This window comes from Nesoenas mayeri (assembly GCF_963082525.1).
Source record: "Nesoenas mayeri genome assembly, chromosome: 4".
Taxonomy (NCBI): Eukaryota; Metazoa; Chordata; class Aves; order Columbiformes; family Columbidae; genus Nesoenas; species Nesoenas mayeri.
Genome location: NC_137540.1, coordinates 67,778,314 through 67,793,134, shown reverse-complemented (window position 1 = coordinate 67,793,134; position 14,821 = coordinate 67,778,314). Strand labels below are relative to the sequence as shown.

The 14,821-nt window shown below is 37.1% G+C and overlaps 1 protein-coding gene across 2 annotated transcripts in view; it reads left to right on the top strand.

Moving 5' to 3' along the window:
• Window positions 1-14,821, top strand: part of HTT (huntingtin) — an 84,779-nt gene that overhangs the window by 13,667 nt on the left and 56,291 nt on the right. For both annotated transcript variants that reach the window (XM_080343148.1, XM_080343147.1), the window contains exons 8-20: window positions 866-1,044; window positions 1,530-1,734; window positions 2,595-2,642; window positions 5,835-5,915; window positions 6,333-6,697; window positions 8,535-8,658; window positions 8,974-9,092; window positions 10,031-10,142; window positions 10,795-10,935; window positions 11,610-11,768; window positions 11,866-11,963; window positions 13,501-13,640; window positions 14,362-14,425. In XM_080343148.1, coding sequence (XP_080199274.1) covers window positions 866-1,044; window positions 1,530-1,734; window positions 2,595-2,642; window positions 5,835-5,915; window positions 6,333-6,697; window positions 8,535-8,658; window positions 8,974-9,092; window positions 10,031-10,142; window positions 10,795-10,935; window positions 11,610-11,768; window positions 11,866-11,963; window positions 13,501-13,640; window positions 14,362-14,425 — 1,835 coding nt within the window. The remainder of the gene's footprint in view (window positions 1-865; window positions 1,045-1,529; window positions 1,735-2,594; window positions 2,643-5,834; window positions 5,916-6,332; window positions 6,698-8,534; window positions 8,659-8,973; window positions 9,093-10,030; window positions 10,143-10,794; window positions 10,936-11,609; window positions 11,769-11,865; window positions 11,964-13,500; window positions 13,641-14,361; window positions 14,426-14,821) is intronic.

Below are 14,821 nucleotides of genomic sequence, written 5' to 3'. Positions count from 1 at the left end.
TATTTCTTAAGCTGGGAAGTTTGCCTGGTCCTTGGGTGTTTTGCAATGATGAGGCAGGATTGTAGTGGAAACTTTTGCCTCAATTTTGTTCCTGATGAGGAGCTCTTTACTATGTAGACTATATTGCAAAAGGACAGGTAAGGAAGACCAACAGATACATAAAGCATTATCCTGTTAGGCTTGCTTCTTTTAAGAACAGGTGAAAGATTCACATGCCACATCGTACCTTTCTTTACTCTGTGTGACTCGAAACTGATGTGCTTTGTTCTTTCTGACTCAAAGGTGATTGGTTTTTTTTAATAATGTCCTGGCAATGATACTGAATTCTGACAGGAGCACTAACAGAAACTCCATGAATTGAATCTGATTTTTTTTTTTTTAATAGAAGGCTGTGGTTTTTTACATTAACATACATTTGTTCTGAATATTTTTTGGGTTTGACTTTGTGATTAGCAGGTAGGTATATGGAAGAAGGTTCCCAGTACTTGAGGGAGGAGGCATAAGTGTAAATGTCATTCATTAGGATAGTAGTGTGTGCGTATGTGAGGGCATTATGCTTGGCCTTAAGCCGCCAAGTGGAGAGAGGAGGCAGGTAATGAGAGAGTCAAGATCACTTGGCAAAAGCATCAGGTATTACGAAAAATATTTGTCATTTTATTGAGCAAAAAATGATACGGAAGAGGGAAGGTTAGACACGATCCTCTGACTGTTCTCCCATGTTGTTTAAATCATTGTCAGAAATACTAAATAATGCATATTTTCAAGTGTTTCTGCATTTAGAAAGCATTGATACAGACTACATAAAGTAGCATTTGAAACTGACCGCTGTCAATAAGTGATTTTACTGCTGCTTTTCTATCCCCAGGCTTGTTGGTTCCTGTCGAAGATGATCATCCTACTCTCTTAATTCTGGGTGTTTTACTTACACTAAGGTATCTCATACCTTTATTGCAACAACAAGTAAAGGATACCAGCCTGAAAGGCAGTTTTGGCGTAACAAGAAAAGAAACAGAGATTTCACCTTCACCAGAACAACTTATACAGGTAAAATATGATTAATAACCCTAACCTTGAAAGTACTAATTGGAAGGAAAAGAAATCTTGCATGTAGAATGATACAGCTCTAGTCTGGTATTGAGCATTCTGAATTCTTTTCTTTAATTCCTTTTCACCTCAGTAAATTATAGTTGGTCCAGTGACTGGAATTATTGATAAATAACGTTAATGACCTAAAATCCCAGAAAAATGCATCAACAGTACTTGTTCAGTGTTCCTAAAGGAACTGAAGAACTTCATAGTCATTACAGTGTTCTTTGTGATTCCTTCTGCTACAACAAACAGAAACAGTAGGCTTCTACCAAAAAGGCAGTTGAATGGCTACAGTTAATTGACATTTTCACCTTGGAAGAGGATGGTGAAGATGAGATATAGTATACATCAGTCATTTGTAACGCACCACTGAAATTTAATGTGGTACATGAGAGGAAGTAATCGTATGTGATGTCTTACTTCAGTACTTTGGGTTTTAGGTTTATGAATTGACTCTGCATTATACTCAACATCAGGACCATAATGTTGTGACTGGAGCTTTAGAATTGTTGCAACAGCTCTTTAGAACACCACCACCTGAACTCCTCCATGCCCTGACCACTTCAGGGGGCATCGCACAGGTCAGTGTATCCAAAGATGAATCTGCCAGCAGGAACCGCAGTGGGAGCATAGTGGAACTTATAGGTAAGCTATATTTTTGGTAATTTCAGTAAACAGAGATGAACATACTTCACGAACTCTTTTTCTCAGTGTTAGGCAAAATTGTGGAGGATAAAATGAGATGTATACAATTATGCATTATTTTTTTCTTTTACCTAAGATACAGTAAAATTTTTGTTTCCATCCTTGCTTTGAGTGGGTAGACATTCATTGGGTAATGACAAACTTCAGAGTAATTCTTTACAGTTTGTGTTGATGGAATTTTTGGTTATACAGAGCAAGTTAACTCTGACAGCTCTTTTTCTTTTCACCACAAAATTAATGTTCTTCTCACCAAGCATCTGACAACTGTGATTCCTCAGAAGCTGATCTAATCAGAATTTATATTAACTGATAACTCCTTGCTGAATACCCAAACCAGCATGACATTAAAGCATGACTTAAGCTTATCTACAACTTTTAAAATCAGCTATCAGTGTTCTTGTGTGTGAAGTGCATGTTCTTAAAATTGTCTCTTAACTGCTACTTACCTGTTTCAAAAGAATCAATTCCTGCACTCTGTTGAACTAATGGATCATTCTAGTATTGCTGCTGTTAGAAGGTAATTCATTAGCCAGAAGCAATCATAGCAGTGAAATTTAGAGTATGTTTTTTTTAAAGCAAACTTTGCACATGTGGCATAGAAGAGCAAAAAGTCATTTGATGGCGAATGATCCATAAAACTTAGACTTCAAAAGCTATTTTTTCCTGGCTTTGGTTCGCTGTTTTGTTGGGTTTTTTGGTTTGGTTTGGTTTTCTTCCTTCCCATTTGTGGCTATTAGAATTCCTTCATGATTTCAGCAGCTCTGTCTCTGCCCTGATGTGTTACTTTCTGTGATTTGCAGCTGGAGGGGGGTCTTCATGCAGCCCTGTTCTTGCGAGAAAGCATAAAGGTGATTATTTTCAGAAACAAATCTTTAATTGCATTACTTTCTGATTTTTTTTCTTTTTTTTTTCTCCCCCCTCCCCACTTCATTGTCTTGCCGAATTTTGTTCTTCATTCACAATTGCCTTTGTGTCATCAACTGAGCTTAATCGCTGTAAAACTGAAGGATTCTGCTGTGATTTCTGATATTGCAATCAAAATATTCAAAAATTATTCAAAGCAGTATAATTCTTATTTTTGCTGTAGTTCAGTAACCAAATTATAGTGATGCAATTTTCACTTTTAAAGAACACATCTAAAAATAATCTCTCTGAACAGAGCATTCTTCCTTTTGATAGTAATACTTAACCTTTAATGTAACTCACAAATTAGTTAACCTTCCTGGTTTTGATAGGCCTGTTTTTTTCCCCTCCTTCTTTCACTAATGCATGTATATGTTTGCATGCTTTGATATGATGCTTTTTTATTTCTTTTCCTGTTCTGGATGATTAATGCTATTGATTTATGTCTTGCTGTGTATATTTTTATTTCTTTCTTCAATAGATAATTCTTCTAGCAGGATTTTTTTAAAAATACAATTTACTCTGAAGCATTCTTCTCCCACTTTGTGGATGAATGTAAACGAATGTACACATTTATGCTTTGCTTAAAACCAGTCATATCAGTACTAGGATCACTGTAGATACAACTGTGTAGCAGTTTCATCACCTGTTTTAGGGGAGCAAAATGTTGGTACTGCAGTGGAACTGTGTGTGAGTGTAGTGCAGTGTCAGCATGGTCAGTCAGTCAGGGCAAGCCCAGTAAGCAGACAGATGTGCAGTACTGAAAGAAAACCAGTTTAAGACTAAATAAGACTGTACAAACTTTAAGGACTATTTTAACAGCTAGCTTATACTTTTTCCAAACATTTCCTCCCATCTTTGTGGGCAAGGAATCTCATAATGCTTAAAGAATATACCTATATGCTTTAAGAATACACCCATAGGTGAAATAGTGGGAAGTGCTTATGGATGCAGTGATAATTTCTGATTTAGAAATGGCTGAGTGAAAGAAAGGATGTTCTGAAAGTAGATACTGCTGCAGCATCCAAAGGTGAGACAGAATGCAAGAAACAAGAATAACATTTCACACTTTGGAATGAAAAATCGTAAATCATCATTTTGATACTTTGAATGATAGTCTTCAGTGTAACTTGGAAGTATTGATAATATAGTGTAAATTAAATTAAAATACTTGTTAAAACACTAACCTTTCCTCCACTCACTGGTAAACCATATAAGAGCCATCAGCTTCTATCCTCTTTCAAGATCATGGTATGGAGATTTTGTGATCTAAAAAATGGCATAAATTGATTTGAAGAAATATGTTCACAACTTTGTGTTTTGTAGAGGTTTAATTTCAAATTGTGAATTGTTCATTTCCTGCTGCTCTCCCCTGTAGAAAGAAAGGAAAATCAAGCCTGTTCCCATTTCCTACTTGAAGCTGTCTTGTGGTCTACTGCCTTACACAGTCATAGACTTCTGCTGTTGGCTGGGGGTGTAAAGTGGGGCTGATCTACAGAGATCTGCGACCCTGACCTCAGAGCTCAGATATTCAGTGTCTTTTCAGTCCTTCTGCTTCAGACCCACTTTAGTTTTGAGCAGCTGGTCTTTGTTGGTTTGTGTTTCACCCTCAGAAAAGTATTTGCAAAAAAGGCTGAAATCTCATCTTGAAATGAAAGCCTGTGTTCTGCATCTTAACTGATTTTTGTTTGGTTGTCTTTTTTTCAAATAGTGGAAAAGTATCCTGCAGCTTGTTTTATATCCTCATTTAAACATACAAGGCCTGATATGTCTAAAGTTTTTCAGTATCCTTCCTCTTTCACTTTTAAATATGATCAGCTGTGGAAAGCAGAAGAATATCTTGGTTTGTTTCAGTGAAATGGATGTAAATGTGAGAAAGAATAGAAAAGAAAATACTGTCTCGTGCTTAGCAGGATTTTACTAATTCTTTTGTAGGGGAGTGTAGTTCTCAATTCCTATTATTTTACCTAGAACATACATGGAAATGTAATGGTTACTCTTCCTGCCCTACAGGTTTGAATAGCATAAAACATACTTTTCAGAGGAAGACAATTCTACAGTGTTACTGCTGTGTATGAAAGCAGTTGTAATAGAGAAACTAATGCAAAAGTCTCTTAATGCTTTTTTACCCCCTGGTAACTTAAATGAAATGCAAAGGAATTCACCTGGAGTTAGAACATTGTTATCTTGCACAGTGAGTCTTAGGCTACCAGTGAAGCTTATTTTAAAAGGCAAATCTCAAAGCAGTTGTTGTGAAGCCCTCTGTCTCAGCAAGTGAGTTGTGAGACACGGAGGGATGGGCTGAGCAGCTCCCTCTGCACCCTGTGTCCTGTCCCAGTTACAGACTGGCCAGTGCACTTTGTCCTTGCCTTGCTACCAGGAGGCGTGCAGCTGCAGATATCTTTATTTTTCCACTGTCTTTATTTTAAATGGATATTACTCCATGAGTAGGAGAACTCTGTGATGATTGTGTTAGGTTATAAATGGTTCTCATTTTTTCTCTGAAGATTTTTGCCTTAGTAGTCCCTGGATCTTAACGGCTGTTGTCCATGGTTCATCACTCTGTCCCACTTACGTCGTCCTGTGCTTCTAGTCTATGCTGCTCTTCCCCCAGGCATTTTCCATTCTGTTGTCACTGGAGTTCCAAACCCCAAACTGCAAGTAACCTTCGATAATTTTCATAGCCTTAAGGAGGAAGAGGTTATTTGTTCTATTACTAGTGGTACTTTAATGACCTTCTGAGTTGAGGGCAGATGTCCAGATGCCAGGTATCCTGTCCTTAGTAACAGGACATAACTTGATGAAATTAGTGGGAGCTTAAACATCATTCAAAAAATAAACTAGAATGAATAATGTCGTAGGTAGTTTCCTGAATGGTTACACTGTGAAATAAAATAACTTAACTGTGTGTTTCCTTGTCACTGCTGTCTGTTTCTCTTCTGGTCAGCTTGTGAGGGAGTGGATATTCACTCTCTCTTCATACTTTTCTCTTTTCCATCTGTTGACTGTCTTTAAAATATTATTTAGATACACTTTTTGAAAATAGATTTCACATCTGACTGACTCCAGCTGTTCAGCATTTCAAGTTGACTGTAGCTTTGAAAAACTGTAAAGGTTTCTTTTACATCACTTCTTAGGTAAAATACTTCTTGGTGAAGAAGAAGGTTTGGAGGATGATGCTGAAACCCGATCAGATGTCAGCTCTGCATCGTTTGCAGGTAGCTGGCTTTTCCTTTAGCAATGCAATCAACCTCTGTTGCTTTACATTACAAATCTATTCGTTTATTGCTCTGTGTAAAATATGAAAGTGATGTGTTATGGTGACTAGGAAGTCAATGGACACTCAGAAGATGTGTTAACAAAACTGAAACCATAAATACTTCCGGGTATAAATCTTATACTTTAACTAATGAAGTGGACTGCATATTTTTTTAAATAGATAGTTATCCTATTGAGCTATTGGTGTAGGTGAAATGACATCTTACAGATGCCTATTTTCCTACCTGTAGTTTAACTGTTTAGTTATACACTTTCCTTAGCCTAATGTAGTATGTGGCTTCATATGTGGTGTCCATATCAAGAGTGAAAGAGAAGTTTAAACACTGGATTGACTCATAAATGTCTGTGTTTTGCAGCTTCTATGAAGGGTGAGATAACCAGTGAACTGGCTTCTTCATCCGGCGTGTCGACAGCTGGGTCAGCAGGGAGTTCAGCTGCTGATCCCACCGAACACGATATCATTACTGAGCAGCCACGTTCTCAGCATACGTTGCAGTCAGACTCTGTAGACCTGAGCAGCTGTGATTTGGCAAGCACAGCTACTGAAGGGGAAGAAGATGATGTGCTTAGTCGAAGCTCCAGCCAGATCAGTGCTGTCCAGTCAGATCCCACTATGGATTTAAATGATGGTACACAAGCTTCCTCACCAATTAGTGATAGCTCTCAGACTACTACAGAAGGTCCAGACTCTGCTGTAACCCCTTCGGACAGTTCTGAAATTGTAAGTGTGCAACGGGCAGAGGGGGGATCCCCTTCTACTGAGGGGCCCGACATATCTCAGAGCTCTTCCATGGAGGGCCCAGACTTGGATTCATCTACTTACTCGTCTTCTACTTTTCTATCCTCAGCTAGTAACAGTGGAAAGGTCAGCAGCTCACATCTCCATTGGAGAGCTTGACCTCCTTTTAACACTTTCACTTCAGCAGTAATTAAAATCTACAAAGCTGTAATCAGTATGTTTGCTGGGTAGGTGATGCGAAGGCATTAATAGATTGTCACTCACTGGAAGAATGTCATTATCAAAGGTTTGACATAAATATATTATCTTAGTAGCATTTCCTTCATTTTGTCTAGATATATTGATAATTGTTTTGGTGCAGGAAGACTAATGGAAGTGTTAAAGGGTGAACAGTCTATTTGGAATGATAAGGGAATACTTTTAAAACCTAATGCTTCACATTGTCTTCTGCCTGTGCTTTTTTGCTTGGCAACACAACTTTTTTTTTTTTTCCTTTTTATTCTATCTTAAGGATTTCTCCTATACTGAGCAAATCCTGGGTGATTTACTAATGTAGCAGTTACATATCTAATAAACACCTGAAGTGTGCATACAATGTAACTATTTTAAGAAACTTGTCTCTGGTGGGCAAGTGTATTGTGAAGCTGTAATAAAACCAGCCAAAATATATTTACTCGAAGCAAGAGCAGAAAATGAAAAAAGGGGGAAACTTAGAATGTCTTAAGTTCTTATTTTCAAACATTATCAAACATTTGACTTAAGTTTGCTGATAGTAACTTTGGAAGAGTAATAGTATCTTACCACTACAAAACCCAATAAATTTATAATTAGGATAAGCAAATAGTCCTGCAAGGGGGAGGATTCAAGAACCAAAGGAGTGATGGTAATTGCACTGTCTCTGAATTCAATGTAGGCAGTACAGAAGTCAAAATGAGCAGGCATTTATTGACAAGTTGCATTTATTGACAAGATGCAGTTCTTGCAAATTGCTATCAGACTGTTGCATGTGTCAGTTTACGTACTGTTTACAAGCAGTAATTACAAGCAAAATTGTGATCTTTGTAAGCGACAGACTAAGTGATTGTCCCACTTACCTACACACACGCTTTTAGTCAACAAGTTCCCGGTGCTCATAAAGTCAGGGAGTAACTGAAGTAGTATGTTGTGTCTTCTGATAAACTTAAAATTAAATGTTTTTTATTGTTGTTTTTATTTTTGTTATCACTATCAAATTTTTTGTCTTTTATGGCTATTTTTCTATATTCTATATATTGCATTTGTACCGAGGCTCAAACTCTCTTCTAGAAGTGTCAGTTTTGTTAGCAGTCTCCGGTTTAGAATGAAGGAATTAAAAGATGTTCAGATTATTTGTCTTTTTTTGTGCTGCACAGTTCTCAGTTTGACTGTAGATACCCAGGGCAAGTGAGGTTATAGGAGAGTTTGGCAGCAAGGGACAAGTTTAATTTGTGACAATAAAGGTGTTGGTTGTGATTTGTAACTGCTGAGAATGAGGGACAGTTGCATTTGGGGTAAGGGAGTAGGGAGGGAAGGCAATGCACCAAGTGTTTGGCTTTCCGGCTGTTAATATCCACGTTCATGGCTCAAGGGGGAAGCTCTCAGATGTAACTATGGCCTTTCATAGCCCAGATACTGGAGGAAGAAGGGAATTGTTTTGGGGCCTGCACGCAGCTGTACGCTAATATTTATCAGGCTCATGTTTGCTTTCAAATTATTTCTAGATTACTAACACTGCATGCTTGGGATTTAATGCTGTGCATTAAGCTAAGTTGGTTTTAAGTCCTGTCCTTGCACTGTGTAGGTTTTGGAAGGTGCTGATGGACAGTATTCTGGAGTGCAAATTGGACAGCTGCAGGATGAGGAAGATGAGGCTGGAAATATTCTCCAAGATGATTCATCAGAGTCTTTCAGAAATTCTTCTATTGGTATGTTGATAAATTTGGGGGGGGACAGGGTCACACACAAATGGGACACATAGAACTGGTGGAACCTTTAAGGCAGGTGTTACAGGTGCATCTTCTGTTGAACTTCCAAGGGCCTGAAGGCTCATATAATAGATGTGCAAAACAAATAACTAGATTGAATGTGAAATGTGAAATAAGGAATATATTTTAACACTTGAGTGAATCACTTGTTTTCATCACTGCTAATTTATTTTTCATGTTTGTATAATTAAGTTCAATTGAAGTGCTTTTAATTTGCATCTGAAATGATATTTCATTAATTGCCTTTTTCTAAAGCTCTTCAACAGCCTCACTTGTTGAAAACTGTGAGCCATAGTAGGCAGCCTTCTGATAGCAGCGTGGATAGATTTACATCAAAAGAAGATGCAGCGGATCCTGGTGATCATGAAAACAAGGTGAGAAGTAGTCACAGTGGTCTGGTTTCAAGTTTAAAACAACTAACTTTCTCTTTAAAGTTAGACTTATGATCATTTAGTGGTACATGTGGGTAGCTTGTATATGTGGTATACTTAATTACAGGTCAAAATAATTGTTGTTGAACAGTAAATCTGAGTTATAGCCTGAATTTCATTTAACCCAGGGTGAATACACAAGTGTTGATGTCTTATATGCGATCACTAGCAAAACCACAGCAGAACACACACTGCTGAGAACACAAACCTGTTTTGTCTGTGCATTTGTAGGGTACACTGATACTTTATAAGCTGAAGTATCATTGTGCTGGTTGTTAGCTGTGTAGGTAATTTTATGATCTACTCAGAAGTTATTATATCTTACTCTTTTGAGACTATCTGTAGAGAGGCTCATGCTGTTCTAACCACAGGTTGCTGATTTCCTCTTATGGGTTTTGACTTTAGCTTTGGGCCTTGTTCTGAGCTGGGGCAAAAGGAGTTTGGTTTGTGGCAGGCAGAGTCAGATCAGCTTGGGCTACTGGGGAACTCCAAATGTGAAAATACAGAAGGTTGTCAGCCTTCTTTGGAAACAACTTGGGAATTAATTGTTTCTCATACAAAGTTTCTAAAGATCATTGGTGACAAAAAAGTGGTTTATCAGATTACTTCAGATGCAAACAGCAAGTCTGAGTAACTCAGAAAATATACAGAGTAATTGCTGTTTCTGTGATAAAATTAGACTAATTCTGATACTAGATACGGACTCCCGAAAGCATTACATTTTAAGGCCTTGTTTGGAATATGTATTAAACACATTTTTGTGTTACAACCTTTATACGTTTGGGGATGTGCAGTATTTTGAAATCTTGTTGTGCTTAATCTTTTGTTTAAGTTAAAGATTAATATTTATCTGTATAAAAATTGTGATTTGCTTTCAATAGCCCTCCAGGGTGAAGGGAGACATAGGTCACTACACCAATGGAAATTCTGCACCTTTAGTGCACTGCGTTAGACTTCTGTCAGCCTCTTTTCTGCTTACTGGGGAGAAAGGAGGTAAGTTTTTGTTCAGGACACATTGGTTCATTGTGTCTCTCAATGCACAAAGCTGGGAATGTGCTCAATTTTTTCTGTCTGTTTTTTAATCTCAGGGCTGGGGTTTTTCTTTAACAGACCTGATTTAAGTGATCGCACCAGAGTACAGAAAAACCTAAAAATACTTTAAAAATTATGCCATTTTACAATGGCATTTACCTTTTCAACGTAGTAATAAAATGTCAGTAGGGATTTTCCAGAAAGCCTTTGTGGCGTACGCCACTGGTTCCATTTTTTCTACTGGTAAGTCTGTGTCACAGGCATGTGTGTATGTGTCATTATAAAAGGCCAAAGTGAGCATTTAAGATGTTTGTTCTTTTTCCCTTTTCTAAACTGTTATTTGTTCATGTGCTCTGCTAATGCAGTGTTCTTGGAAAGACATTTTAGTAGGTGTATTCTCAGCAATGAAGGAAATGAGTTGAAAGTGTGTGGCATTATTTGTTGGGGTTTTTCTGTTTGTTTGTTTTTTAAAGTCATATATAACTGCTGCCTCTGATAAACTGCTCTGCCTTCATATTTTTTGTCCAGGCTAAGCTATTTGTATCATAGAGTTATTGAACAAACAGTTCAGGAAGCTTTTAAATGCCCCATTTCTATTTTCCCTTCTCCCCAGCTTTAGTTCCTGATAGAGATGTGAGGGTGAGTGTAAAAGCCCTGGCAGTAAGTTGTGTTGGAGCAGCCGTTGCACTTCACCCAGAGTCTTTCTTCAGCAAACTGTATAAAGCACCCCTTGAAGCAATGGGAGAAGAGTATGGTATGTTGCAGTTCACATATTCCATTTTAATAGTGTTTCTGGGTTTTCAAATAAATGATGCAACTCTAAATCCAGCTTAGTGTTTGCAGACTAATACTGCACCAACTGGAATGAATGTGCTGTCTACACTAGTAGCGTATGTGGTGAAATTTTTCTTTGGTTGTAACAGTTAAGTTTCAGTGGACAAGCTTGTACAGCTTCTGACAAGCTGAAACATGTTTTAGTACAACTGCTATATAGAAGTGGTTCATTTATTGTAGAAATGGTTTATTTTCATTTATATCAGGCCATCTTCTAGGTGATTTCTAAGCCATTAGGCTCATTTTTATGAATTCAATATAATCAGCAAAGACCTGGAGTATTCAACTGGTTTGATGCTGATAGTGGAAAGGTGGAGTGTTTACCAAAACTCTTCTTAGCTTTCCCCAGAGCATTTTGTGTGTAATTTAAATAAAGCACTAATGATTTGATATGTGATCATTGATCTGGATTGTGTGAATGATCTGTAGATTACACGCGAGGGATCTCTGAAAGGTAGATCTAGGGCAGGTGTATTGTGAATATGCTGGCATTGATTGTGCAGTAATTAGTACTTCCACTGAAACATTTTTAGGGATTAGTTAAGTCTAAGACTAGTATTTTTAAAATAAAGTAGTTGTAACTTATTTTCTTAGAGGAGCAGTATGTATCAGATATTCTGAACTACATTGACCATGGAGATCCCCAGATTAGAGGAGCTACTGCCATTCTGTGTGGAACAATTGTCAACTCTATTCTCATTAAATCCCGCTTTGATGTGGAAAAATGGCTAATAAATGTCAGAAGCTCAACAGGTAACAATTTCTTTTGAGGGTATTTTTTTTTTATGTGACCAAAATTTTCCTTTGTTTTATTGCTCTAAATGATTTTTTTTGTTGTTGTTACTGTTAGGAAATCTCTTTTCCTTGGTAGACTGCATACCTCTGTTGCAGAAAACACTGAAAGATGAGTCCTCTGTTACGTGCAAGCTGGCTTGTACGGCTGTGAGGGTAAGCAGAAGAAATAATTTATGTGCACCACCACACATCACAGGGGTGTTATTCGTTGACTTGGGTCCTACTGTGCTCAGGTGTGTAGACATGGAGCAAAAAATTACTTGTTCCCCAAGAACTTTATTGTAGAAAACATGGATTCAGTCACAGAATTGGAGGAACAGACAACTGGAACATAATTATGTTTGTTAGCAGTGTAATCTAATAATGATGTTTCTAGATATAAGTGTACAGGTATGAGCTGTAATGTTACAGTGACCAACGATAGGCTGAGTGCAGTAGATAGAAAGGATACCTGGCCTAAAAGGGAAATGTGAACGTGTGATAGCTGGTTGTAACCTGCATTTGGAAAGCAAAAATTAAATGTGAGAAATGACAAGTAAAATAGTGATTATTTTCTTAAATAGTTATTTTTGAAAGTGAGGAAAGTCTCAAGAAAGTGTTTCAAATTGGGTAAAAGATCTGTCAGGCAATTGTTAAAATAGAGATGATATCTGAATTTATGAGTCGAACTTAGAGCGTGTTTATTTTATTTTTATGTTCTGTGGAATTGCAGAAGGGTGGAGTGAGTTCCCTTGAGGAATTCTCTAAAAAAGTAGAACAACAAGGACAAATTGGAGGGCAAAGGAAATTAATTCATCGAGGAGAGGCACAGGGTGGCTGAACATTTTGCCTCACTGACCCATGGGTCAGCTGCAATATGGAACATTTAGTAAAATGCAGATAATTAATGTATGGAAAGTATGATTTCATATGCTAAGAGGAGGGGTCTGTGATGCAGCTGAGGGAAGGAAATCCAGTTAGTTGAATGTTGCTGTCTCTTTAAACTTCTGTTCCATGATTGTACTGTTTGTATATAGTGGTTTCATGTATGATTACAATTATGATTATGGCTTTTTAGAAGACTTCACTAGAATTATTTGGTTCCGGCAACTTGCACTAGTCAATTTTGACTTTTTCTCTCAGTATATAATGTAGCCTGACTTTATACCTTTTGGCAAAAATGTTCAAAAGCATTTTAGGTTGTTAATCCCTGAACAAGAAAGCATATTTTTGCATAGTTAAATATGACATAGAAGTGTAGAGTGTTCTACGTTTTTCCAAAGTTCACACATTCTGCATGTAATCATTAAAATGAGGAGGTGTGACTTTTTGAAAAACTTCTGGAAATTAGAACCACGTCTCTGAAAATATTACAGGGAAACTAGGGGAGACTGTTTTTAAACAGGTAAGAATATAGTGCTTGTGAAGTTCAAGGCCTGTGAGTTTTAGATCTCAGTCTTTGGAGGATTGTCTTCTGATGTCTGAGGCTTGGGTTCCTCTCCAGAGTTCAAATTCAGCAGCAGGTTTCAGCAGTTTTGCAAGGGGCCAGTGGCCTAGCCTTGCACAGTACCTAGCTCTGGTACTTTCTCCTAGCTTTTAAGCAATAACTTATTTTAGTATTCAAAATAAAACAGATTTTCATGATCAGTTACATACTTTGATTGAGAGAACCTCTCCTGTAATATAACTAAAAGTTGTTTTTTCTTCTCAGCATTGCATCATGAGCTTATGTAGTAGCAGTTACAGTGAACTAGGTTTACAATTAATTGTTGACCTCTTGACACTGAAGAATAGCTCCTACTGGCTTGTAAGGACAGAACTTCTGGAAACACTTGCAGAGGTAGATTTTCGGTAAGTGTTTTTATTTTTCCATGGGTGTTGTAACTGCAGTGCAAAGATGCTCTCCATAGGAAACTGGAACAATAATGGAGCAGTTTCTTCTGAAACATTAACAGGTTTCATAAAAATGATTTAGACTGATCATTCCTAAATTTCTTTAATCCTAGAAGGACCACACAATCTGGAAACTTAACTTGGATTTCATGCCCAGCTCTCCATCCTCATCAGCTCTCTTCTGTTGCTCAGTTTGTGTTACACTGAAATGAACATGGCTCCGTTTTCTTGCATTCCCTCCTTCTCTGCAGGTTCTTCCAAGCTGAAAGACTGAAGATGTTTTTATGAAAATTCTTTAAGTTATCTGTAGTCATACAAAATCAGATTCTTTCTGAATAATGATATCTGAAATGTATTACTATCTTTTCAAAACAGGCTGATTTTTCTGTTCATGGGAAAAAATATTATTACAATCACAATGTGTAAATAATTTTTTTTAACTAAAGAAAATGAATTATTCTGTTACACTAGTCAGATAGTAGTTTAGCAGAAAGCTTATCTTTTCTAAAGGTAGCAAAAAGTGTGTTTACTACTTGCATTTTCCCTGCAGTGGTGTTTTAAAAATATTAGAAAACCAACCAACCAAAAACAACAAACAAACAAAAAGAACCTTCAGATAACTAAGGTAGAAATAAAATTTAATGTTAACTGATGTACTCTCAATTCTGTTTTGCCATAGACTCGTCAGCTTCTTGGAAGGAAAAACTCAGAGCTTGCACAGAGGTGTTCATCATTATACTGGTGTAAGTAAATGACTCATTCAGTATATTGCGGTTCTGGATTAAGGTACCAGTGCAATTTCAGCACTTTGTGCTTAAAATCTATCAACACTGATATAAACTGTTTTAAATATGTTTTGTAGAAGCAGGTGCATGTTCTGAGACTTGTTAATATTGGAAAGATACTTTACTGCTGAGATTCAAATATCTTCGTATTGTCTGGGATATGTGTGGTTTTCATTGTGTGGGGGTTTTTTTTTAAACTTCAAGAAGTTTTTGGCATTTATGTGTTTAAATAGTGTATTTGGCAATCTTAAGGTAACGATTGTCTTACAGACTTGTATCAGACGAAATCTCACTTGTTAACTATCTTTTAACAATCTGGTTAAATTATGAAAATATTCAATTAACTTTACTGTG